Raw genomic sequence first — 24,244 nt, 5'->3', positions numbered from 1 at the left:
TGTTGTTGAGTTGTTTTTGGCACTTTGAACACCACAATGTGCCATCTCGTTCCATTATACTGGAGTGAAGGCATACATCTCTTTGGCAGATATCTCCAAAACTCCTAACATAACCGGATAATAGCACTACAGGTAAGAGGAAAAATGTGTATTTTTGATTTGGATGTGAACTGGGAAAAACTCTCAACAATTATATACATGATGATGGATGTGTAAGACCAAAAATTCTCAAAACTAATACAGTAGCAGCAAGTGAGATTAGGTAGGCAAAGTTTAATTAAAAATACCTGATGAAGGTTTACAAACTGAACCAGTGGATTAAACAAAGCAGGCACATACGACCATCAGTGTTCAGGATTTCTGATTGTTAAACCAGGGTTTTTCACTAGCGAAGACATGCACAGTGTTTGTTCTCTGTATTGTAATAGACTTGCGACTATATATTTTTTTTTACATATCATTGCTCAGGATGCTAAACTTTTTATGTGATGTGCGGTGTCGGGAGACGACTAACCAGGTTGGCCGGCAGCTGCTTGACAGAGTTGGCCTCACAATGAAGGAAGGTATCTGTGCCCTGCTGGTCAGCTAGTGCCCACAGATGACCTGTATAAATAGACAGCACAGTGACACAAGATTAACTAAAATATACCGTGAACTGTACTTACTTGAACTGATTTTTAAGACACGTGTGCGTATTTTACCCGCAAGAACGAGGTGAGCTCTGGTTCTGTCGGTTTTGTCTGGGAGGAGAAATTCCTCAAAGGCCCCCCTCACCTCCCGATTGGTTAGAGCCAGCAGGTTGTCAGTGTCGTGGCAATGAGATAAACCAATCAGACTGCAAATAGGGATCCAAACAGGTTGAATAACTTTTCGTCCTTCAGGATTGTTTGAGATTAGTCCCTCAGACATAAAAGACATCTAAAAGCCCACAACTGTTTAAACCATTTTGGGGATTTAAATTTTAGTGGAAAGTGAAATATGTATTTATTTTTTTTTAACTTGGACATGAATTTTCACATGTTGCCACAGTCTGCTGGAAGAGATCGTTACTTCTTGCAGTTTTGCTTTCAGCTGATTCATACCTTTTTAAACTCTGCACCATGTGTGTGAAAGGTGCCATGGGAATACGTCCTTTGGGCTTCCTTGACAGTTGCAATACTTTCTGCCATGTGACCTGTTCGTCCCGTGACGAGAGGTCACTGCATGTGTTCAGCACAGAGTAAAAGTCGCTCTCCCTCAGGCCTGTTGATCAGGAGGTGAATATTTTTAGGCAACCAAAAACAGTTAAGCAGATTACCCACATAATTTTTCAATGTCAAATAAACTGTCTCATTTTCTTGAATTATTTCTCAAGTCATTAATTCAATAGTTGACAACTAGTTGATAATCATTGCAGCTCTACTAGCATCCACAGTATTGAACTACTACTAACTATAAACTAGCACTTTATAAAGTTTAAAAATAATGCTCCAAAATGCGTTAAGACATCTTACCAGTGGTGCTGACGGTGAGTGCTGCCAGAGCCCAGCGGAGTCCCAACAAGTATCTGTACTGTGAGCAGAGTCTGTCCAGGCTGTGCTGCACCAACTGGCTTAGAGATTGAGGCAAGTCCTCGAGGCTCTCCTTCAACTAAAACACAAAGAGTACGTTGAATATCACTACCGCTGGGTATCGAACTTTTTATGGCACTGACTGAATTGCCTTGATACGATCTCCATGTAGTGATCTTGCACTGTATTGCATTTCATGTGCTCGTCTTTGTCTATCTGTGTTGTAATGCTGTCTCCATTGATATTTATTATCTTGTGTGTTGTGCTGTTGGTTGTGTGTTGTGCTGTTGGTTGTGTGTTTCTTAATACCTGGCTGCAACTTAATTTCCCTACGTGGGACAATAAATTTGACTTGACTACTACTGAGTATCAAAAAATGTCATTCAATACCAAATTTCAATGCCTTAGGAGTTAATCTCGTCAGCATCAGTGAGCCAGTAAGCATGCAGCATGTTTGTTGCATGAAGATCTAATAATGATTAGCTGTCTCGAGGCATACAGGAAATATACTAGGTTGTGCCCAGTGACGAGGCTCATCGTGTGTGTGTGTGTGTGTGTGTGTGTGTGTGTGTGTGTGTGTGTGTGTGTGCGTGTGTGTGTGTGTGTAATGTAATCTTTTGTTCATATGGATTTCCTTAAATTGGTATAAAAAAAGTATTGTTCAGGAACCGTCATCAAAGTCAAGGTATCGGTTGAAAATGTAAAAAAAAAAAAGTGATACTAAACCTTATCAAAGGAGGCATAGTTCCTCAGGTCTTCACAGGCCAGGTGCAGGTAGAGAGGATTCACTGCTCCCTTCTTCATTGTCAGGACCTGGAGCTGGACAAGCAGGCAAAGCAAAGTTTGATGTGTCCATACTTCGTATTTATTTATTTTTTCCTTAAAGAGTGTCTGTTATCAGTATCAATGGCACAATCATGCACTGAAAATGTCATGACGGTGTTCACAAAACTTGCATCACTGTGATATCGACAGCTCAAAAACATGTGAGAAGAACCTGGTTGTTGAATGCAGAGTCACTGAGTTTCTTCCCGAAGGTGTCCAGTCCCTTCTGAACTATCTCCCTGCGGTCTGGCATGGTAAGCTGTCCCAGTTCAATCAAGACACCTCTTTTTTTCTTCATCAGGGTTTGTGACTGTGCTGCTTTGCCTGTGACGCTCACGACTAAACAAACATTCTGACAAGAAAAAGAGAATCTCAATTTTACTGTTTCAGAGGAATTCAGTGGGTATTATTTTAACAGTGTTTTTTGTCCTGTGTCCAAACCAAGCAGAGTTATAAAGATCAATGTTTTTTGTCCATGTAACTGACCGATGGAATCTGCTGTGGAATCCAATCACAGCTGAGTTGACCTCTGCTGTCTTGGACAAGATCCAACCCATCAACGAGCAGCACCAGAGGTTTTTTCTTCATCTCACCCAATCTGACATGAAATTCTGACAGCAAATCTCTGTGATGACAGGAAATAGCTGTCAAGTGTACAGACAATATGATTAAACTGTAAATGTTGACTCAAAGGAAATTTGAAATATACCCACTTGTAAGAATGGGGAAGAGGTGATTCGTTTTCAGCATCTTGCATCTTTCTGAACCACTGAACGAGGCACTGGAGCAGGTTTTCCACAGAGCGTGCTGATTGGCTAGCAGCTGTAGAGTAGGAGAAGACGTCACAGACAAGCTTTTTCTTAGACTTTTCTCCAGTCCTGAGAGTGTCTGCTAGAGCAGCCTGCGTGGAGAGAGATAAAAAAAAAAAGGGTTTCTATGGAGAGAATTTACACTCAGGTAGAATAGAATAAGGTAGAATTCCTTTGAGAAATCTACCATGAAGACAGTTTTGCCCTCTCCAGGTCCTGCCTCCACCACCATCATCCCTCCTTTGGTCCGGAGCTGCTCCACTATATCCACCGCCCCGGCCAGCAGCTTCGCCCTGCCAAAGAACTGCCTCTGCAGCGCCCCCTGGTGCACCTCCTGCTCTGTCACACCGGACACAGCCTCGGTCTCAGCCTCTTCCTGCTATGTGGAGAATAGAGAGTTTATTTGCGGTCTACTGTATATTAGCTCTCTTGACATTTTTGATGAAGCTACAATTAAAAATGTTTTGTTTTAGTGCCGTACCACCAGACTACAGAGTAGCTTCTTTCCTCAGGCTGTGAGAAGACATAATTCACCCTCACCACTCCACCATGAAAAATAGTTTATGACGAAGAGGAACAATTATAGCTGTATACTGTAGAAATAGCTAATCTTCTCACTCACGCAGGTCATAGAGAGGCATCAGTGCTATAGTAGGACTGTTTCTTAACCAGTTAAAAGATCCTTTAAGTACATTTATCTAAATGAGTTGAATGTGTCTTCCACAACAGAGCTAATTTTGGTTAATGAGATGTTTGGAAATGACAGTGATTGTGTCAGAGTAACTCACTTCCACAAATTGCTTCACGACAGCCATCCACAGGTCCTCCAGCACTGCTTTACCAAAGTCCTCCAGGTTTTTCAGATATGGTTTCCCATCCACTGCTCCTCCCCATGCACATGGGTAACTATGACAGAAAAATGGAGGCCTCAACTAAAAAGACATTTAAAATGTTGTAGTGGTTTCATTTCAGAATGACATTTAATAATAGTGTATGTCACCTGTCAGTACTGAAAAAACACAAATAAGGTCTAATGAATGTTACTTGAAAACTAAAAAAAAGACTAAATAAGTCTTAAATTTGTACTGTCCTACAAGTCAAGTTAACTTTTCTTTTTCAGCTTTAGCGCAGTTGGATTGGACTATGACCAAGATAACTCACTTCTCAGTGACCTTGACTTTATTGTCACGCATCCTTTTCTTCAGAGACGCCATTTTAGACTCAGCCTCCTTTGATTCAGGAACAAAGTCAGATCTCCAAGCAACAGGAATTGATCTGAAAGCAACAAGAAGAAAATGAAATCAAAAGAATTACTTAAATTTCGATTTCTAGCAAACTTTAGAAAAGTGAAAGCAAAAGCTTAAGTTAATAGAAAAGTTAAAGGAAAGCAAATAGTGATGCGTGAATGTGCGTATGTTTTGCATACTTGATGATGTTTGGATCTCTGAAGTAGCAGAGCAATCGCTGGTGCACTGTGTCAGGGTAAAGAGCCTCAAACTGACGGATCTCCATCTCTGTGATAGACAGGCCTGCTGGGGCCGACGCCAGCTGCGCACAAAGAATAAAATTATGCTTTTGTCAGCATTTAATAGAATTCACATTTAAAAACTGGCAAAAGGCTCTGTCACTTTTAAGTTTTAAAGGTAGTTTGATTTTAATCTCAATTTTAATAAAACATCCACAGGATAAAGCATCAGTAGTCTCACCCAGCTGTGCTGCGGCAGGTCGGGCAAGTCAGGTTTGGGAGGCACCAGGCCGTACCTCTCCCCCAGGATTCCTATCATCATCTGACTGCGACACACCTCCGACAGGCACAGCTGGGTGGCCCGTTCTGACTCTTCCTCCGTCACACCCCAGCGCAGCTCCACCTCCTGCAGGTAGAGGCAGTGTGATGCGGCACGACGCCGAAGCTCCGGGAACACGCTCCGCACCAAGATGTTGCGCTCGCCGTGCATGTCTCTGAAGGTGGAGGAGATAAACACGCGCACACCTCGCCACCTGAGGGCAGAGGAAGGAGTTGGTGCTGCTTACCTTTAAAAAAAAACGTCCTGGACAGTAGACCATCAATGTAAAAAAAATTTTAAAAATTAAAAGAAATGCTCAGACCTGCTTCTTTGCCATTAAATAAAACTTACCTTAACGTGGGGCTGGCTGGTATTGCCACAACGTTATTTGTGGCCTCAGGACTTTTAGCTCCGTCTGGTGGTGGGATGTTGTACAGTTTGTCTAAATGCTCTACATGGTCCAGCAGCCTCGATGATCCTCGTTCTGCCACAAACCTGGTCACATATTCACAGAAATAGTTACAAATCGAGGAAAAATACACTTATTTGCTCTCTTGAACAGAATTTGATGAGAAGGTCGATACCACTCTCATGTCTGTAAGATAGATATAAAGCTACAGGCAACATCCAGTGCGCTTAGCTTAGCATACAGTCTGCCAACAGTGGGTGACAGCTAACCTCCTGCAGATGAAGGGTAACAAAATCCACCATACCATGACAACAGCTCTGAAGCTCATTAATTGACATGATATCTTGTTTGTTTAAATCATACAGAAATGTCTGATCTCCATGTAATTTTCATGCTTCAGATTTTGTTTGGACACATGAGTTGTTAATTAGTGCGCTTTAGAGATGCAGGTAGGTGGGATTTGTTTCTAGTTGGCTAATGCTATGCTAAGCTAACAAGCTGCTCACTCCACCTTCAAGAGTCTATCATCTCATCTAACTTTCATCAAGCAAATAAGCAAGTAAGTAAATACATACATTTAATGTAAAATAATATAAATCTGTTCTTAAAATGCAAAAGCAGACACTTTACCTCAGCATTTGTTCACTGAAGCCTGTCAGTTTCACACAGTTCCTGTCAGGGGAGAGCTCCTCTCCTCTGTAAGTAGTCAATACAACAATACAAAAATGCGTTCAGAATAAGATAGAAACAGGAAGGGAACCAGAAACCAGCTGAGTACCTGTCTATGCTGAAATAATGTAGCTGGAAAACAGAAACTTTTTTAAATCAATTTTAAATTCCATCAGTGATTGTGATTGGTTTGAGCGCAGCTTTAGCTTCCCAGTACTGTCTGTAGTATACAGGAGAAACAGCAGCTACAGCAGCAGTTTGGAGCATTACCTGTCTGCTGACAAGAAGAGTTGCACCGTGAGGGCTTTGTCATTTATTTCCTTCCTGTAGTTGTTGACGGTCGCTTCGATCCCACGATCTATCCAGTTCTCAGTCACCATGATGATGTTGTCCACCTAGGTTACAAAAGCATATGATGTCTGATGTCAAGGGTGACAAGAAGCTGTCCTGTGCTGTCAGCTCAAGAAGAGAATCAAGTGCATCTAAGGAAGTGCTGCCATTCTGAAATGTGTGCAACCTGAAAAGAATACAATAAATTAAACTATTAATGAGAAAACATCAAATATCTGTTTCTGTAACAATGTACAAATACTTTGTTACAGTACTTAAGCAGGGGACAGTACTTTACTTGAGTATTTACTTTTCTAACAACTTTTGACTTTTCCTCCCCACATTTGAACACAAATATCTGTTCTTACTTCTCCCTACATGTTAAAAACAGTCTTGTTACAGATAATTACTATACTACTATTACTATTACTTTTGCGTCATTTGAATGATTTAAACATACCAAACCATATCAAGCACCCCGAATGTAGTAAGAGGAAACAACATAAGATACCCATCAAGACAGAGACAGACTTGAATGGGGAGAAAGTGTGTGTAAGTCTCTGCAGAGAACCTGTAGCCCTCTGCCACGTTTTTTTTAATTTTCTCACTTTGTTGCTGCTTGGGATGATTTAGTTACCCAAAATGTGGCTATTATGTCCTGGGAATGAGACTCAGCAATCACCTGTCTTCCTGGTGCAATTACGAACAACTTAGACTGTTTTAATGATAAAACTCAGCCAAACATAAAAATATATTTTCATATATAGAAATAAACCTACCTTATTGGTCTTGTTGAACACTGTGCCGATGAAATCATTTTCTTCATCACCGGACTGTAAAAAAAAAGTACTTAATAAATCAATTAAGGCAAAAATCTATTACTAGAAACTTTCATCAAAACAGGGCAAATCTGTAATTCTACCAACACAATTTTTGATTTGCTTAAAACGCTGTTTAAGTACATTTCTTGGATATACTTCACTTCTGTTTAATCCCTCTCCATGAGGGTTTAAAATAGGATGAGAAGAACTTTATTACATGAATGCAAGAAGGATTCCATGGTGAAAAACAACAAACCCTGTCTTTGGCCATTTGCTTCACTACAGTCCTGACATTATCCAAAAGAACATCAGACTTCAGCTTGACTTCTTCACAGCAACACCAATCAATTAACAAGAGCTGACAGTCCTCAGCACTGCTGGCAATCATCAGAGAGAGCAAAGCTCCCACCTCCCTCATCTGAGAAAATGTTAAAATACGGAGACATTAGTATAAAGTCAAATGACTCATATACTCAGTGATAATGGCAATAATAAAAAAACAGGCTCTTACAGAAGGAGTAAGCTTTTCATCTACTTTCCCTTTCCTCCGTCTGCTTGGGGGCTCCTTGCCTTCCCCATCCTCCTCCTCCTCCTCCTCCTCCTCCTCCTCCTCCTCCTCCTCCTTCTTTTGCTCAGGGTCTGGTGGTAAGCAGAAGTCGATTTTTGGAGTCGGGTCAGTCCTCATGTTGCTATTGAGCACGATAACAGTGCGTCCAGGGAGGGGGGGCAGGTTGAATCGACAGGAGATCTGGACTGCCGTCTCCAGAGCTTTGCGGTAACGATCCAACAGATCAACAGTGTACAGCTTCTGACTGGATGAAAGCACAGACGCAGATAGAGATATATAATAGAACTGAGTACACTTTCTTTTTAATCCAAGCGGATATGATCTTACCAACAAATTCTCCAGCAGAGCGAAAAAAAACTGTGCACATTGGATTCAGCTTGTTTTTTTTTCTTGAAAAGCAGTTTTGTCATGTTTTCATGCTTCCCTGTGATCATTTTTGCTGGTGAAGAACTAACAAACACTCTGCTGTCACTGACACCCCAAAAAGTAATCAACTGTAAAAAATCCTAATTGATACTGTGCTGTATCAGCTGCAGACCACAAAAAATGGATTTTGTACAGCTTTTGAAGAGTAAAATTCAAGTACTTTCAAGGTACCCAAACGAACAGTTTCCAGACTCTTGAAGCCTAAATCATCACACCTGAATTGTTATTATAAATGCAGATAGTTTTTTTATACCCACACCAATCAACATATACTGTCGCTAAATTTGACTGTATGTTTTCACATGGTTATTAAAGGTTAAATCCCCCAATTTAACAAATTAAGGTGGGGAGTACTACTGCATATGTGAAAACATTTTTTTAAAAGCCTTTTGTGGCCCCAGAAAAAGAGATCTAAAGAGATCTAAAAATTGCCTCCAGTGATATAGGCTAAGTTGCATCTAGGTTAAGGTAGGTGCTAGCTTTTGGAAAGCAGTCCACTGGCCTGCACTGCACTCCTATAACCCCATAGGACTCATTATGGACAGTTTAAAAACAAATTATCGAAGTCAATACAACAGAACCAGAGATTCGCCTTTTTTATTCCACGTATTCTTCTTCCTTTTCAAAACCTGGCGCATGCATTACCCACAATGCAACTCAGCCACAGAGTGACATCATTGGACGCAATTTATCAGATTACATGCAGCTTCCTCTGAAGCCACAAAAGGTTACCCTTTAAGGAGACACCAAACAAACGAGGATGGATCATTTCATTAAAAATGTAAAAGATATTTGTTTCATATGAATGACAGTGTAGTTGAAAGACCAGATAATGTTGAAAATCAAGCCTATTCCTTAAAACAAAGGTTGAAATTTAGCACTTTCAAGACTTTGAAGGGACCCTAAAAAATCAAATGTGGGTTTATATTTAAAAATAAATATGTAGATTATTGTTTTTTATCAAACCACTGAAACTCAAAGGACATTTTCATACTTGGCCTTTATGTACTGGGCCCTCTTCAGTCGGTAGAGTCGATAGACAAAGGGCACTCCAAGTGCCACCCTGATCCTACTTCTTGGAGCTTTATCCCACTCCAGACTACTGAAGCGCTTGCTCTTCGGAATCTTCTTCAGGATTTCTGCCAGGGTCGTAGCAACAGAGGGAACTGCTTTCTGTGATGCAGAGGCTGGAGGACAGAGAGGCAAAGAGGGGGTTCTGTCTGTTCTTTTTTTTTACTTCATTCATGTTCAGTGAGAAAGGCTTGTTAAGGTACGTTACTTTATCAACATATTTTGGTTCAATATTAAAAGTTGGTCCACCATATGAAACACTACTGATATTACAGGATGAGGCTGTCGTTACTGTACATTTTTCAGGTTGTCAAAACACTCCATTAAGAGCCAAAACCAACAATGTTAGTCCGTCTTTCAATAACTCAGCTGACTTGGGTCGAAGCTCACTGGTTCCTACTGTTTTAAAAATGGATTAGAAACGTAATATTTCACATCATAAAAAAACGATGGGGGCACTGGGGGCAACTGGGATTTAAAACTGTGGATGATGACATAAAGAATTTTCTGGCAAAAAAATATTCATTAGTTTCAGGTTCTCCAATGTGAGAATTTCCTGCTTTTACACTTTGAATGGTTGGCCAAACAAAACAAGGCATTTGAAGATGTCACCTTGTGCTTTAGGATGTTGTGGCGAAGAATTTTCTGATCTGTTATAGACCAAACAATTAACCAATTGATCAAGAAAATAATCGGCAGATCCATTGATAATCAGCTGCCATCCTACTCTTTTAATGAGCTTTGTTAATAAAGAAAAATATAAAATATCACCAGCCTTGTCCTTTACAGCAACAGGAAATATAAGTCTACATACATACATACATACATACATACATACATACATACATACATACATACATACATACATACATACATACATACATACATACATACATATAGCTTCTCAATTATAACCTGGATTTTTTTTGTTCTTCATTTCAAAATACATTTTATGGTAGGACTGTCAGCCTTTTTCCATAAACTAAATGAGTTGAATAAAATACAACATCTTAAAAACAAGCTACCTAAAAGTTCTCTGATCAGCTTTCAGTTAAGAGAATTAGAGCCACTTGATGTGTTTGTATCTCACCCAAAGTGTGAAGCTCCATGATGACTTTGTAGGCAGCAAGGAACCGGAAGGGAAACTGTCGGCTCTGGATAACAGCATTCTGTAAGCACATCAAAAACACAAAGTTACACAAAGCATGTAATAACATGTTCTGCAAGTGTTTTATTATATAAAACATGAATAACCTTATTGGTCAGTCTGCTGAGGATCTTCTTGTGATGAGCCTCACTGATGCCCTTGATGATCATGTTCCTCAGGTTCCTCAGCATGGCCATGAATGGAAGAGACTTATTGTCTAAAATATAGAGACGTAAATCATCAACATGATGATCGAGGTCATGTTTGTGTTCAGGCATTTATCTTACATACATACAATGCGTGTGCTTTGAAATATATTCTGTAGATGCAACTTAATTGTATCTTTGAATATGCAAGCACCTGTTCACATTCGGTTTTAGCGTCCACCCTGAATGATCTGATCACAAGTGGAAAGCCCTCAAGCTTGTCAATTCATACCTGGCATTAAGTATGTCTGACAAGCACCTTTTAGGTTTTTTACAAAAAAAAAAAAAAAAAAAATCTTCATGTATAACATTTGATGACAAGTAGGCCCAACAAGTTAAGAATGTGTTGTGGACAGTAATTCCCAAAGTCTATATAACGTTTCTCCTACCACGGCAAGTCTCATTTTTTTAAGGGAGTGTGGCGATAACATAATTGTAGCTTATAAAAGTTATTGTTTGCTGTATTTGTAATATTTGTCATGTTTACGAGCAATATGTTTAATTCTTCAATAATTCTGGTGTAAATGGTGAAATCAGTTGAACCGGTGCGCTCAAACAGCTGCTGGATGGTAAGAATGCCTGTCTGTATGTGCTCAGCAGACCTATGAGCTTCTCCCAGGTGGCGGCCTTGTTGCCCTCCAGACTGACCAGCCGTTCCCATGTCTCCGGCTCTTTGAGCTTCATTCGCTTCCCGGCTCTCTCCCTCTCCCAGTTGCCCTTCATTCCACTGTGGGTGAATGTCTTCAGGTCAGCAGGATACCTGTGGCCAACACAAACACATTTTAAACTGGAAGGGGAACAAGTCCAGCATTAAGAGTTACTCGCCTCTAGCAAAACCTGAGATAACACGACAGGCCTGAGACTGCTATCTAAACGGCAACTAAATTCAACGAACTTATCAAGCGTTTAAGTGTTTGTGTGGCTTACTTTTTTCCCAGGATGGCCATAACATGTTCAGCTGGTTCTTTAATGTGAAGCCTCTTGATCATCTTCTTTATACTGAACTCACTCTGCTTTTTATCTACCACCTTTTTCTCCTCTAACTGCAACTGCACACAAGCACACACAAAAACCAGTGTTTAAACATGAGTATGTAGCAACACAAAGAATGTTAGTAACACACAGAGAGAGGAAGTTCAATAAGTAATAAATAAAGAAGAACCTAGAAGAGGTTTCTTCTGAATCACCAGGACACATACTGAATATTTTTATCACAATCTACACTAGGCCCATAACTGCATATATAGCAGAGGGGTATGTGAGCTTAAACTTTTGAAAACTGTAACTCGAAATGTAAAACTGACCAAAAAATCATTTAGTGACACCAAAGAAAAGTATAGTATATAAACTTACATACTTCTTCAGCATAGATTCATGTGATCTGAGCAACCCTGCCCACTTACTCAGCTTCTCATCAGTGGGTTTCTGAAAATCAAAGACAGTGTTCATAGAGCAAACAATGAAGAAATTTACAGTGGAGTGTTCATTTAGAGAAATAAGTGGACCAAAATAGAAACCGCACAAAGTTTTAATCCATTTTCAGTCAAGAAACAATACAATTGAGAAACAAACTTAATAACTGTCAATAACACTGGTATATTTGTACTATTTGGTTTCATCTTAGTCATTAAATGAATGCTTCTATACCTTGGCTTTGCGCCTGTTGCGGTTGTGTTTACAGCGGTGTTTGCGTGTGTTGTATTTGGCCAGCTGATACTCGTTGAACTGCTTGAACTTGTCAACCATTGCCTTCTTCAGGCAAGTTGGCATGGAGCGGCTGAAGCACTGGAAACAGACAAACACTGTTAAGACTGATAGAACTGATGCATCCAGATTCCTCATTAAGACACTCATTAAGCCTTACCGTGCTATAGATTCTAATGACTTCCAGCCAGTCTGAGGGCAGCTGCACTGCAGCGCAGAAGTACCTACGGACATGTGGCTTGGTGGAGGGCAGATTGGCAGCCAGTGCCAATATGAAGTTTGCTGTGATGCGGATGTTCAACTGCTGTCGAGTGTAAACTGCCACCTGAATGGTTAAGGAAACAACACGCACACTTTACATGACCAACCAAAATGATTACAATCGTTTTCTATCATTGATTGAATTTTGCCAACTTAAGACAGTCAGGTTTTGGTAAGTGTTTTAAAAATGTTTTCTATCAATTCTTGTAATTTCTATGATACACGGTGTAGTCCTTTTCTGGGCTGATTTTTTCTTGATTGGTTGACCCTGATAGTGGCTTGATGATGAAGTCCTAGTAGGGTTAAAACATTACCATTATAAAGTTAACGTAAAAGTTCAGGAGCAATAATCTAGTTTGGGGATACAAACAAAAGGGCTTCAGATAAATACCCCAGTACCCACCCTCCAGCAGGGTAATGTATACACACCTTGAGAAGAAACTCTGGGTCATACTCAGAAATCTCCTTTGCCAGGTTTGTGATCCTGGTCCAATCACTGTTGTCTGAGTTCCAGTCCTTTTCACCTGGAGCTTTGCTCTTATTGACCAAGGAGCAACACACAGAGTTCAGCAGCAGATACTGTGGAACAGCCAGAAAGACAATGACGTGAGTGTAAAATTAAACCAACACATAAAATAAACATAAGGATATAATGTACACATATGCAGCTTAAAATCTTTTCTCCAACCTTTTTGTCTTTCCGCTCCTCTTCAATCTTATCATCTCCTCTCTCAACCTCAGCAAATTCCTCCTGTCTGATGTCCAAAGCATGTTCGAATTCCTGGTTAACTGTTTCCAGGGCAGGTAATTTCATGGTTGTACCAGCATCCTCCTCTTCCATCTCTTTCTCCTCCTCTTCAGGTAAAACATCATCATCTTCCTCAGAATGTGTCTGATGCACAATAAATGACATAAAAATAGTATTAACACAGAAAAAGATTAATCAAATATGATGTTTGTCAAACATTTAAAATAAGAATGTTAGCAGGAAAGGTGAATTCAGCAGGTTAAAACGGAACATTTCATGTACCAGGCTTATTTCTTCAAAACAGGACTGCATCACTTCAGATGTTTCCTCTCTGGCTTCGTCCTCGCCATCATCCGTCTTCTGTTCCTCATCCAGCGCATGATGTAGGAATGAAGGAGCGTGAGCAAAGCGATTGAGCAGAGCACTGCTGGTCAGGGATGTGGAGAGCAAAGATGCGTTAGGGGCAGAGGAGAGCGATGAGATGCTAGCTAGGAGCTTGTTGTCAGTGCTAAGGAGAGGGGAGGTGAGGAGAGGGGAGGTAAGGAGAGGGGAGGTGAGGGAGGGCAAGAGGGAAGAGCTGGAGAGAAGGGATGATGAGGTGGAAGACAGACTGGAAGGCTGGAGAGAGGGGCAAGAGGAAGGATTTGCTGCAAAATCTAAGAGGTGAGAGCGAGGCTGAGGCATCAGTGTGGAGGTCTGTGCTAAGAACTTATTCTCCAGACTCAGAGGAACATAGTTGGAAGACAAGCTTCTCCCACATGTGGCCAGCTGCTGCTCTCCTTGGGCCACATTTGGCTGCTGCAAAGTCAGCGCCCTCATCCCTGCAAAGAAACACATCAATCAGAAGGTCAACGGCTGTCACATGTTTGAGCTCCTCCCCTCATTCACAGACACAATCCTTCCTAATCCAAGATAGCATGAACTATTGACACAAGCAGCCCAGCAGCATTTTTACTGCTGCTTTAACAGTGTGTGCTAAGGTAGTTATGGGCGTGTAGAGGACATCAATTGAAAGCATCCATAAAAGGGTACAAAGTCTAAAAAAAACATCATACCAGGAGCACCGTAATGCATAGATAAAATGCAAAAGGTACTCATATTTAAACCTCCATACAAATCAGTTTGGCCTTGGTCGAACGTTGGCAACCATGCAAAAGCTTGCTGCAAACCAAAAACTTTGCTTTAGACCTAATGAAAACTCAAAAAAATCTTTAAAAAAACAATGCAAACAAGTTTATTTGGTGAACTGCAAGGCCTTTCTTCTCTCTGGTAATTAAGTTTTTTTTGCGTGTGTTTTTGTGTTTTCATTTAAGGTCGGCTTGTTTCTCAGTCGTGAAAACAAAGACTGCTCAGTCAATAAAGATCTTTCCCCACCTGTGATTAAAATCCCTTGCCCAAAAACTTCATAGTGCTCCTTTAACTATCAGAAACTAACTAACTAACTAACGGCACTACTCCAATGTCAGCCACCAGTATTATCTGCCATATATGAATCCAACTCGGACATTAGTCAATATTCAAACATTAAACATAGGTCATGGGGCTTTCTGGTGGTTTATTTCTTTGCAATGACTCAATACTTTGAGTAGGTGTGGCGGTTAGCTGTGAGCAACCAGTTCAGACGCGGAAACTCACCTCAGTTTAAGGTTGACAGGCGTAGAGCTGACCCTAAACAGACGTGTCCTCTGGTGTATACAGTTTCTGTTTGATGAACTGCGGTTTTAGCATCTAACTCCGACACTATCTCTGCTAGCTTAGTACGGCTGTTGGTTTACAGTAAATTTCCTCATCCGAGCAGCTGCCTGGCTACTCCATCGAGAGCGCTGATTGGTCAGTATTATTGTGTACTTTTTTACCGTAATACCTCATATACGAGTCCCTACGCTCAAATAATCGAATATTAAGTCGAATGGTGGCGGAATTTTCCAGGACTTGAGAAAAACAATAATCATAAACAAACACATCCATTTAATACAAACACGTGAATATGGTTTAATGTTTGAATTACAAACTGTCGGGTGACATAGTGACGTTACCGTAACGGTTGGTGTGCGGCTCAAAGGAGGAAGCGAAAATGCTCTATTTCCGCTGCAGTAGCGAGAACGGGCACGTCAAAAAAGAAAGGAAAATGTGGACAGTTAGTACAAACTGAGGCCAGAGAAAGACCGTTGAACTGCCTACATCGTCTTAGTTAGGCTCAACTGAAAGGCGTATTTGAAGTTACCAGACGAACATTTAGGAGTTTAAGGGTCGTTTCGAGGTTAACTCGTCCCCTTGTTTCTGTGGTGGTTCGCTTTGAGGAAACAGCTCGGCTAGCCAGCTGAATTAGCTAGCTAGCTCGCCAGAGATGGGGACGAGAGCAAGTCGCCTACAGGAAGACCCGGTTCCCTCTGCTTTCGGAAAAGATGGGACAAAGCGGGATTCCTATCGGCGACCCCGGTGTACCAGACCCACCAGTCTCATGGTGGACTTCTCGGGGAGCTTCGAGGACACGGAGGCCAACCGGAGCCGATCGGAGGAGGGCAGCGACTCGGACCTGGGGCAGCATGGGGCGAGCGCCGACGGTAGCCCCGCTGACCACCACAGCATCCCTTCTAGCATTAGCCAAGCGTCACCTGCGGACGACAACAACAGCGAGGGCAAACCAGAGGAAGACGGTAACATAAGCCAGGAGCCCCCCGTCGTAGCGGAACATCAGTCCGGAGAGGAGACAGGCCGCACGCCCCACCGCACTTTTTCCGAGCGCCTGCCCGGCAATCGGCACTCTTCCGCCCGCAGCGTTGGCGCAAGATCCGCCCGGGTCCGAGGCACACACCAGCGGCCGGTGTCAGAGGCTTGGATCGGCCTGTACCGTGTCAACAACCGCCATGGCAGTAAGTTAATACATTTACACTGTCCGTTAGTATTTTCCATAGATATATATTTTCAACATTTGTGGCGCATTCAAAGCACTTGCCCAATTATCTGGTCTTCATCAATAGTTTTTTTTTTTTTTGCTTTTAGACAGCTCACGTTTACAGGAACATTGAGTTTTCCACAGAAGTTACAAGGAATTTGTGGATGTGTTGGAGCCTGACAGTATGAACATCATTAAATGACTCAATACCTCATCGTAAAAAAAATTACGGCATTTGGGGTATGACTGAGACAGCCGATGTTCAGCAGGAGACATGAATGTTTGTATGTACCGGTATTCATGGAAAATAATACCTATTAACTGTCACCTTGAATAAGTCATAAATCTAAGATCAAGTCAGAAGAAATGCTTCACTTAACTCTACATAATCCCAAGGACAAAAAAATTACTGCTTTAATAGTTAACAAATTCAAAGACATTTTAGTCTCACATCACACTTTGAATTTTAAATCAAAATATCTCCTAGTGTAACTACCCACTCGGAAATTAAAATGGATTATTTGGGGAATTTACATTCCTGAACAGATAATCTCTTTTCCCGTGCTTGCATGCTGACTAAAATCATAAGAGACCCTATTGTATGAAGCGGAGCTATGGCGTAAAACTGGAAGTGGTGATAAACTGGCTCTTTCATGTCTCAAGGCTTGTTGACAGTTGCTGTCAGTGGTAATTCTTGCAGCAACCAAAATATTAAAGAACCGAACCCCCCCTTTTTGTAGAAGTGCATTAAAACAGGAACTGTGCAGAGGAAGCGAAAACGCATTCTTGGTCTGCATTCGACAATCAGATACACAGAAATGGTGGTGTGTTGGCAAACATGAGATCGCGAGCCAAAACACAACAGTGTGGTGGGTTTCCCAGGCCAGCCCTCTAGCAAGTGTAGGGAAATGGGTCACAACTTCACATGCCCGCTCACTGCTGGCAGCAGCTCATAGATGGAGGAAGAGGAGAATGTAGGGCAGCAAGGCACTGTATCTGCCTGTCTGTCGCATCAGCTCTTCGCTCTAGCGGTGGCTTTCCCTCCAGCCCTCACCATTGTAGTGTGCAGTGCATACAGTCAAATTAAGTTTCTAACTATTTTGGGTCAGTTATACTCAAGGTTACATCATTCACACTGTCTCATGCAGTCTGGTTGTGTTTCATTCCACTCCACAGTTCGCCAAGTCAGCCTGTGTAATCTAGCTGTCTTAACGCAGCAGTTATACTTGATGTGATGTTCAGATCATATATCATTTATATCCCAGCTGTGACAGTGTGTTAATCTCTGCGCTGTTGTGTGTCTGCTCTCTGCAGATATCCGCTGTCCCTTCTGCTCAAAGCCCTTCCCGGGAGGTCGGATTGAGGATCACCTGTTGAGCTGCCTCACGTCTCCTCCCCTACCTTACAACAGTAAGTATCATGTCACAGAAATGAATGTGTTTTTAAAAAAGACTGGGAACACTTATGGTTGCTTTGTGCATGTGTTCACAGCGGATGTGCTCAGTAAAGACAGCGGAGAGTGCTCCATCTGTTTGGAGGATCTGGTACAGGGAGAGACCATTGCCAGGCTGGCTTGCCTCTGCGTCTACCATAAGAGGTAACAAAGTTCAGTTGATATATTTGCATAACAATAAAATACAGACAGATACAAATGAAAAGAGGGGGGTAAAGATGCAAATGAGCGCAGGTGAGATTAAAAGCAGACATCGTGCGTATGACAGGAAACATTTATTTGGCTGTTTCCTGAACTGAGAAAATGTGGAAGCTGGAGCTGCAGCAGATTAATTGATTAATGGATCGAAAGAAAATTAGTTGCCAATTATGGACTGACTCAGAATATTTGATTACAGGTACTTCTGTGTAGAATACCCCCACATACACACTAGCTTACATACAATTTAATTGTCATTTGTAAAGATGCTGTTTCAAAGTGTATGTATTTAATTAATCAAAATGCATGTTTGATGCTGTCGTATCTTGTTAATACTGACACATTCACTAATTTGAAGTTGGAGAAGTAATGAAGTAAAGTAAAGGACAGCTTGAGTTTACCTACAACTTGCAGTTAGTCTTACGTGCGCTGCTGGATGGATATCAGAGACCCAAGCAAATTGAAGCAGTGCATGATATCCCTTATTTCCACAATGCAAAATCAACCTCAAGTCTTCTACTCAGAATTAACTTTGGTTTTCGGGAAGTCACAGTGATTCAGTCAATTCCGATAATTGATTAATTGTTCAGTCGTATATTGTTGCTGTTATTTTTTAAATCTCTCTTTTATAAAGACTACATGTTTATCTTTAATGTTATCATGCCTTTTTTTCTATTAAACATGAACAGCTTCCTGAAAAATTAAATACAGGAGGAGGATAAAAAAAAAGGATGGATTTCAAGATGTTGTCGATGCATCCACAGCTAAACATGTACACATAAATACCCATATTAAGTTGTATTTTTACCCTCATACATGTAAATACACATGAACACATTTACAGGTATATACATTTACACATGCACACTTACTCGCTCATACAATTGTTCCTGTTTGAAAAAACAAACAAACAAAAAATTCAAGGTGGCTCAGTGGATAACACCAGTTCTCTTACTTCTTCCAGAATACAGATATTAATTATGTCAGCAGAGTTATAACTAGGGGAACATTCAATGTCTACATAGCAATGAACCAAGGGGTTCCTTGATTTGCACGCCATCATGTAAATGTTGAGTCATTTTTAGAGCAAACATGTCAAACTTTTACTGTTTCCAGCTTCTTAAATGTAAGAAATTGCTGCTTTTCTTTGTCATTTATGGCAGTAAATGAAGAGTCTTAGGGCTTTTGGACCGTTCCTTGGATAAAAAAAGCGACATGAAAGCATCACTATAGGTGCTGGGAGATTGTGATGTGCATTTAAGACATTTAATTATTTGTAAATAAACAGATTTATCACTAAAGAAAATAATTGACAGTAGCATTTCCAGTGGTTACTAGTCTAAAGAGTTTGGAATATAAGGAAGCAATGCTTGTTCTGTACTAGTGGATGTACACATTTCTGATAATTACAGACCCAATGTCATTTTCCATGATATGATTAATGTAATCTTGACAGCCAGTGGTGTGATACCTCCATTAAGAATCATTATTTTGAGATAAATGAGATAAAATTAATTAGTATAGTATAACGGTGTAACTCTGTTAACTTTATGTGAAGATGAAAATATCAACAGGTTGCGTGTTTCTGTTCTCTAACAGTTTATGTTTTAAGTTAAATGGTGTGAATATTTTCCACTCCAGCTTTTACACGTATAGAATGTGCCGTGTCATTATGTTTGAACAAGACATACTCGCAGATGTATCAGATCAAAGTCTTGTGTAAGTGTTTTGAAAAAGAAATAATCATGATGTTGTGAAAGGACCATGAGTGTTTATGCGCGTTTCAGTCCATTTACTTCTAATTTTCAGTTTCAAAGCACGCTGTAACGCTTGTGGTCTTTCCTCACTCACAAGGAGCCATTGGTTTCCCATAATTTCAGTGCAGCATGAGACTGGACTTGTTGGGATTCGAAATTAACCAAGATTATGTTATCCATCTCATTATGTGTTGAAGCATTTTTAAGTGCTTATTGATCTGAAAATCCACACTCAGTTTCCACAGGACAACAATGTGACCCAGACAGCACTCTGGTGTTTTACTGTGATGGATAACCAGCAGAGAGACAACTGAAATTGAGTTGCAGCACAAGTTAATCTCAGATAAAGCCCACAACATGTCGGTCTTTTGTTTCGGTCATAGAACAAGAAGTTCTCAGTTTTGTACCACAGTTTATAGGTGGGGCTGTTTGGCTGTGTAATTGACATTCTGATCCACCCAGTCGAGCAACAGAGATTTGGAAAAAGTGTGGAATGTTAGAATCTAAAAGATGACGGGGTTAGAAATAATTATAGTGCATGTTCATGTGTTAGTGTCAGACTGCGATGAACAAATATTTCCATTTCTACTTCTTTCTTGATTTGTCAAATTTGACCTTAAGTCTTCAAACTTTTCATTTTGTTCGACCAACAATCCAATACCCAAATGTTCTCAGTTAACCCTGAGAAAAGAAAGAACGGAAAAAAAATACAGCACTTTTTTTCCAAAAAATTTAGTAGGGTTAGTAGGATATCCGGTTTCAAAGATCCCTGGAAATTATTCACAACCAGCTGCAGTGATTCCCTTTAGATTTGGTTCCCATCATAGAGATTATGGCACATTAAAGCGATAGCACACCCTCAGATGCGCTATTGCTACCTATATTACTATTTATCCATGTAGATTGTATTTGTGTGGGTTGTCAAGTTTGAGAGATGTCTGTCTTCTCTAAAAATATAATATAACCCAAAAAATACATTTGAAAAACTCAACAGCAATAACGGCTAACAGAATTAATAACCCACTCTCTCGAGATAATTCACAGAGGTTGTTTTTAGCAGCTTCATGTATGAAATGTTTTGTTTCTACCAAAAAACACCTTATCACAGTGCAGAAAGAAGCGTTCTGACATGAAACTGCTTACAACAAGGTTTGTGGATTATCCTTAGCCAGGTCCCTTTTTTTTTTTTTTTTTAACATGAATGAATCAGACTGTAATCTCATGGTGTCCCCTCATCTCTGGTCTGTGTCCATGTAGCTGCATTGATTCCTGGTCCAAGGTGAAACCCTGCTGCCCCGAACATCCTTTTGATTGACTGAAGGTTCACATGTATTCCACACAGTGACCAACCTGACTCAGGTATGTTCGTGTACGACTCACTGAATGACCAGGACATTTAGTTAATTTCAGCATCAGGCAGAACGACTGTATTGTTCAGCAGAAATACACAAGCCATGTTTGTGAGAACGGTCTGTGATATTGAATGCACTTGCCATATCATGAAATGATAAATGATGCAAAAAATATTATTAATTTGGTATTGATATTAACAACATTGCCCACATCTGTTGCAGACTTTATTTGAATGCAGCTGTTACAGTATACATTCCATTGTCTAATGGTCACTCTGTGTTTTTCCACCCTTACAGGAGACTACATTGAATCCCAATAAAATCCCAATAAAAAATTTGTAATTAAACAAATCGAAGCCCACTGTCCCCCTCAGACGCAAACCCTGTATTTGAGTGTACGACAGAAGATCCAAAGAGGAAGCTCCATTTAGCGACACCTGACGCTCTCCATGTGGATCAGTCCACTTGAACTTGGTCGAGGCCGTTTCAAGCCAAACTCCAACAGTAAAAACAGTTGCTCCAATTTCTCTGATTGAGACCTTTGTTGCAACAGAAGCGGTGGAGGTTCGCCTTTCTGTGTTACGGACTTGGCCTGAAAACGAGCAACATAAAAAAACTAAAAACTAAAACCCCCAGAAAAATCAAACGTTATCACCCCAAAATGATTGAACTTGCCCCAGAAAGATCTCAAACATGGGGTGGAAGACACAAAAAGCTGTCTGAACTGTGACTTTGGATTCTCTCCTGTGTATTTTTTTCTCCCTCCAAATGGGATTGGTCATTTTATCAAGTATTTTGCAGAAAGAGTATTGTTCCATGTCATACATCGGATGAATGTTTTCTTTCCTCGGCTAACCCCAAATGAACCAACCTCACACTTAAAGCGTGAACTGTTACCACATAAACATTGCTTTACTTTGAACCAGCTGGAGGTTGAGGCTTTGTTTTTGGTGAATGGGGGCTGCTGTTACTAGGTGTTTTTTTTTTTTTTTTCTACTACCTGTAAAACATTTCAGGGGAAGTTTGGGGGCTAATTGTTTTTCTGAATAGGTCAGTTTTCCCGTAGGTGGTTAGTTAGCTCTGAGTTTAATGTGCTGCTACTTGCTGAGTGTTTAGAAAGGTTGTAGGTATTTCATTGGGCCATAGTAGCGCTGGTGTTTGCACCAATTTGAGCACTTTTGTCCGTCAAGGCTGATTTTTCTTTTTTTTTTTCCACAAAAGGTCTGGGTTAAGGTTGTGTGTGTGTGTGTGTGTGTGTGCTTGTTTGTGTGTGTTGATCTGATGACCAAGGACATAAAATGTCCTGAACATGACTGAATGTTTGTGTGTGTGTGTGTGTGTGTGTTAACTGTGGCCCAGAAATCTGCTTGCTCAAGCAGGTTATCCTTTTAATTTCTAATGCTAGTTTTTAACTACAGTCACTCTGGCGAACATCCTCTAACATGTGGCATTGGTATGCAACATGGTGGCTCATGTGGTCCTGTTCTACATTGTATGAGGTTTGGGTTTTTTGGCCCGCAACACCAGCCCCTCCTCCCTCCTCATTCTCAAACCCTCTCTGGGGTGGCGTCCGGATTTTTTTGGACCTGCCCTCGAGAGACAGTTTTGCCATCTGGTTAGACTAATGCCAGATCTGGGAGGGATAAAGGGATGGATGGATTGAGGGATGTATTTTTGGGGGCATGTTTACACCATGTGGCATCTGCCTCGCTTTCCAACACTGGAGGCTATGGACAGCTGATGGTAAATTATTACATAACTAGCCCCCACCACTTTCCCCAATTGTTTTTTCTTTTTAAGGTTTTTAGATATTATATCATCACATTATGATCATGATTATTGCTAAATGTGTTAAATGGCTTTCCTTTGCCTTTTTTCGTGTGTTGATTGCCTTTGCCTGGTGAAGGGGTTCTTGTGCAAGCAGGTATTTGTAGAGTTTTCAGGGCTGGAAGCACAAATGTAAAGCTGCTCAACAGATGTTGTCTGGTGCAGATTGTGCACAGGCCAGAGGAAAGTGGGAAAGAACAAAAACATGAATTGATCGCTTTTGCTGCCTGTTCAAAAGGCAAGTCTGTTCCATGTGTTTTAATCTGTGTGTACAAACGGTATGGATCGGTGAAGAGGTCGGCCCAGTGGACAGGTTTGTTCACCCCAGCCTCCCCCCTCCCCCCCAGTGTTCTGCAGTCAGAGGTGCTACGACTTGTCCCGCCACTAGAGGGCAGCCCTGTGCATGTTTCTCATTTTTTGTATTGGTGAATAGAAAAATAATGCCAAAAGTCTGTCAGTGCATTGGGGGCATTGTGTGAGAGAGTGCGGAAGACGAGTCGCATTGATCATTAGATGTTACATTTGTTGTGGTGATAAGTTATAATGTTGTACACTTTGGCTGGGAGGGGTGGGGGGTGTTTGTGTGTGAGTGTGTGTTTTGGGGGGTGGTTTGATGTTGGTGGTTGGGTTGTCGATAAAGATAATTGACAATCTAAAACCCCACATCACTCACATTTTCTTTCTTACCCCCTCTAAGCTGTGTGGTGCAATACCTCAATTTTTACCAATGCTAACTAAACGCTCTGTGTGTAAACTAGCTCCTCTCCAACCAAGGACGGTATTTTGTATAAATGTCCCTAAATCCTTGGTTTTGAATCGCAGGGTGCTGATGCCCCCTGTGCGCCCTGTGCTTTGAGGCCGACGTATTAGATGAGAAAGTTTTTCAAAGAGTCACCACAGCGGTATCAGCATCCCCAAGATATGGACAATCTGCCTTTTACTCTGGTATAAAAACAAATTGAATTTTATTTATTAAATTGTAAATATGTAATGCAATTCAAGAAAAATGGCTTGGTCTTTGTCTGTTCAATATACTGTTTCTAAGCTCCAATCTTTTGTATGTCTCAGAAATTGTTTTTATATGTATTTTTTACAATAAATATGTGTGAGAGACGTTGTGTGAATGTCTGTTTGTGTTTTTAAGTGGTTGTTTGTGCCATTCAGTGAGACCTTAAACAGGACACAACGTCCTGAAGAGTTTTGGTTAAAATGAGAATTTGAATTACACTTAACATTAAGGCACAAGGAAATAAACACTAAAAGGTTAAAGAACCGCATCCACATTTATTAATTGACTAACTTGGATGAAACAAAACAATTTTTAAGGTGCTTACTGTTTGTTCCTCCCTCTAACTAATACTGTAGTCTTTCACAGTGAAGCTGTAAAAATGCAGTTTCAAGTTTACAAATGCTCCCCTGTGTAAATAAAACCC

General features: G+C 40.7%; 2 protein-coding genes across 3 annotated transcripts in view; one reads left to right on the top strand and one right to left on the bottom strand.

Annotated features, from left to right (window-relative positions):
• tep1 (telomerase-associated protein 1) overlaps window positions 1–15,324 on the bottom strand; it is a 28,368-nt gene extending 13,044 nt beyond the window's left edge. The window contains exons 1-31 of one of the 2 annotated variants that reach the window (XM_030403532.1): window positions 14,964–15,324; window positions 13,611–14,149; window positions 13,269–13,472; window positions 13,010–13,159; window positions 12,480–12,644; window positions 12,263–12,400; window positions 11,969–12,040; window positions 11,543–11,664; window positions 11,218–11,375; window positions 10,517–10,626; window positions 10,353–10,431; window positions 9,186–9,378; window positions 7,709–8,009; window positions 7,454–7,615; window positions 7,156–7,209; window positions 6,317–6,441; window positions 6,008–6,073; window positions 5,320–5,463; window positions 4,891–5,182; window positions 4,611–4,732; window positions 4,346–4,459; window positions 3,973–4,090; window positions 3,372–3,563; window positions 3,089–3,276; window positions 2,862–3,000; window positions 2,548–2,727; window positions 2,277–2,369; window positions 1,494–1,629; window positions 1,083–1,242; window positions 702–835; window positions 515–603 (exon numbers count right to left, since the gene is read on the bottom strand). In XM_030403532.1, the coding sequence (XP_030259392.1) occupies window positions 515–603; window positions 702–835; window positions 1,083–1,242; window positions 1,494–1,629; window positions 2,277–2,369; window positions 2,548–2,727; window positions 2,862–3,000; window positions 3,089–3,276; window positions 3,372–3,563; window positions 3,973–4,090; window positions 4,346–4,459; window positions 4,611–4,732; window positions 4,891–5,182; window positions 5,320–5,463; window positions 6,008–6,073; window positions 6,317–6,441; window positions 7,156–7,209; window positions 7,454–7,615; window positions 7,709–8,009; window positions 9,186–9,378; window positions 10,353–10,431; window positions 10,517–10,626; window positions 11,218–11,375; window positions 11,543–11,664; window positions 11,969–12,040; window positions 12,263–12,400; window positions 12,480–12,644; window positions 13,010–13,159; window positions 13,269–13,472; window positions 13,611–14,147 (4,737 nt within the window). In that variant the 5' untranslated portion in view covers window positions 14,148–14,149; window positions 14,964–15,324. The remainder of the gene's footprint in view (window positions 1–514; window positions 604–701; window positions 836–1,082; window positions 1,243–1,493; window positions 1,630–2,276; window positions 2,370–2,547; window positions 2,728–2,861; window positions 3,001–3,088; window positions 3,277–3,371; window positions 3,564–3,972; window positions 4,091–4,345; window positions 4,460–4,610; window positions 4,733–4,890; window positions 5,183–5,319; window positions 5,464–6,007; window positions 6,074–6,316; window positions 6,442–7,155; window positions 7,210–7,453; window positions 7,616–7,708; window positions 8,010–9,185; window positions 9,379–10,352; window positions 10,432–10,516; window positions 10,627–11,217; window positions 11,376–11,542; window positions 11,665–11,968; window positions 12,041–12,262; window positions 12,401–12,479; window positions 12,645–13,009; window positions 13,160–13,268; window positions 13,473–13,610; window positions 14,150–14,963) is intronic. The other variant, XM_030403531.1, reaches the window with a different exon arrangement.
• A 58-nt stretch (window positions 15,325–15,382) lies between these two features.
• On the top strand, window positions 15,383–23,929 carry LOC115572987 (E3 ubiquitin-protein ligase ZNRF1). The gene is made up of 5 exons (XM_030403537.1): window positions 15,383–16,201; window positions 17,539–17,634; window positions 17,716–17,821; window positions 20,890–20,991; window positions 21,282–23,929. The coding sequence occupies exons 1-4, from the start codon at window positions 15,676–15,678 to the stop codon at window positions 20,945–20,947; spliced, it is 786 nt and encodes a 261-aa protein (XP_030259397.1). The 5' UTR covers window positions 15,383–15,675; the 3' UTR covers window positions 20,948–20,991; window positions 21,282–23,929.
• The last annotated feature ends 315 nt before the right edge of the window (window positions 23,930–24,244 follow it).

Source organism: Sparus aurata, chromosome 21 (assembly GCF_900880675.1).
Source record: "Sparus aurata chromosome 21, fSpaAur1.1, whole genome shotgun sequence".
In the NCBI taxonomy this organism is placed as follows: domain Eukaryota; kingdom Metazoa; phylum Chordata; class Actinopteri; order Spariformes; family Sparidae; genus Sparus; species Sparus aurata.
The sequence above is the reverse complement of the archived record's forward strand: the minus strand, read 5'-3'. Positions and strand labels throughout refer to the sequence as shown.

Coding starts and splice junctions, on each gene's coding strand:
- LOC115572987 (XM_030403537.1), top strand. CDS start 15,676: ATGGGGACGAGAGCAAGTCGCCTACAGGAAGACCCGGTTCCCTCTGCT. Junction 16,202..17,538: donor TGTCAACAACCGCCATGGCA/GTAAGTTAATAC, acceptor TGCTCTCTGCAG/ATATCCGCTGTCCCTTCTGC. Junction 17,635..17,715: donor TCCTCCCCTACCTTACAACA/GTAAGTATCATG, acceptor ATGTGTTCACAG/CGGATGTGCTCAGTAAAGAC.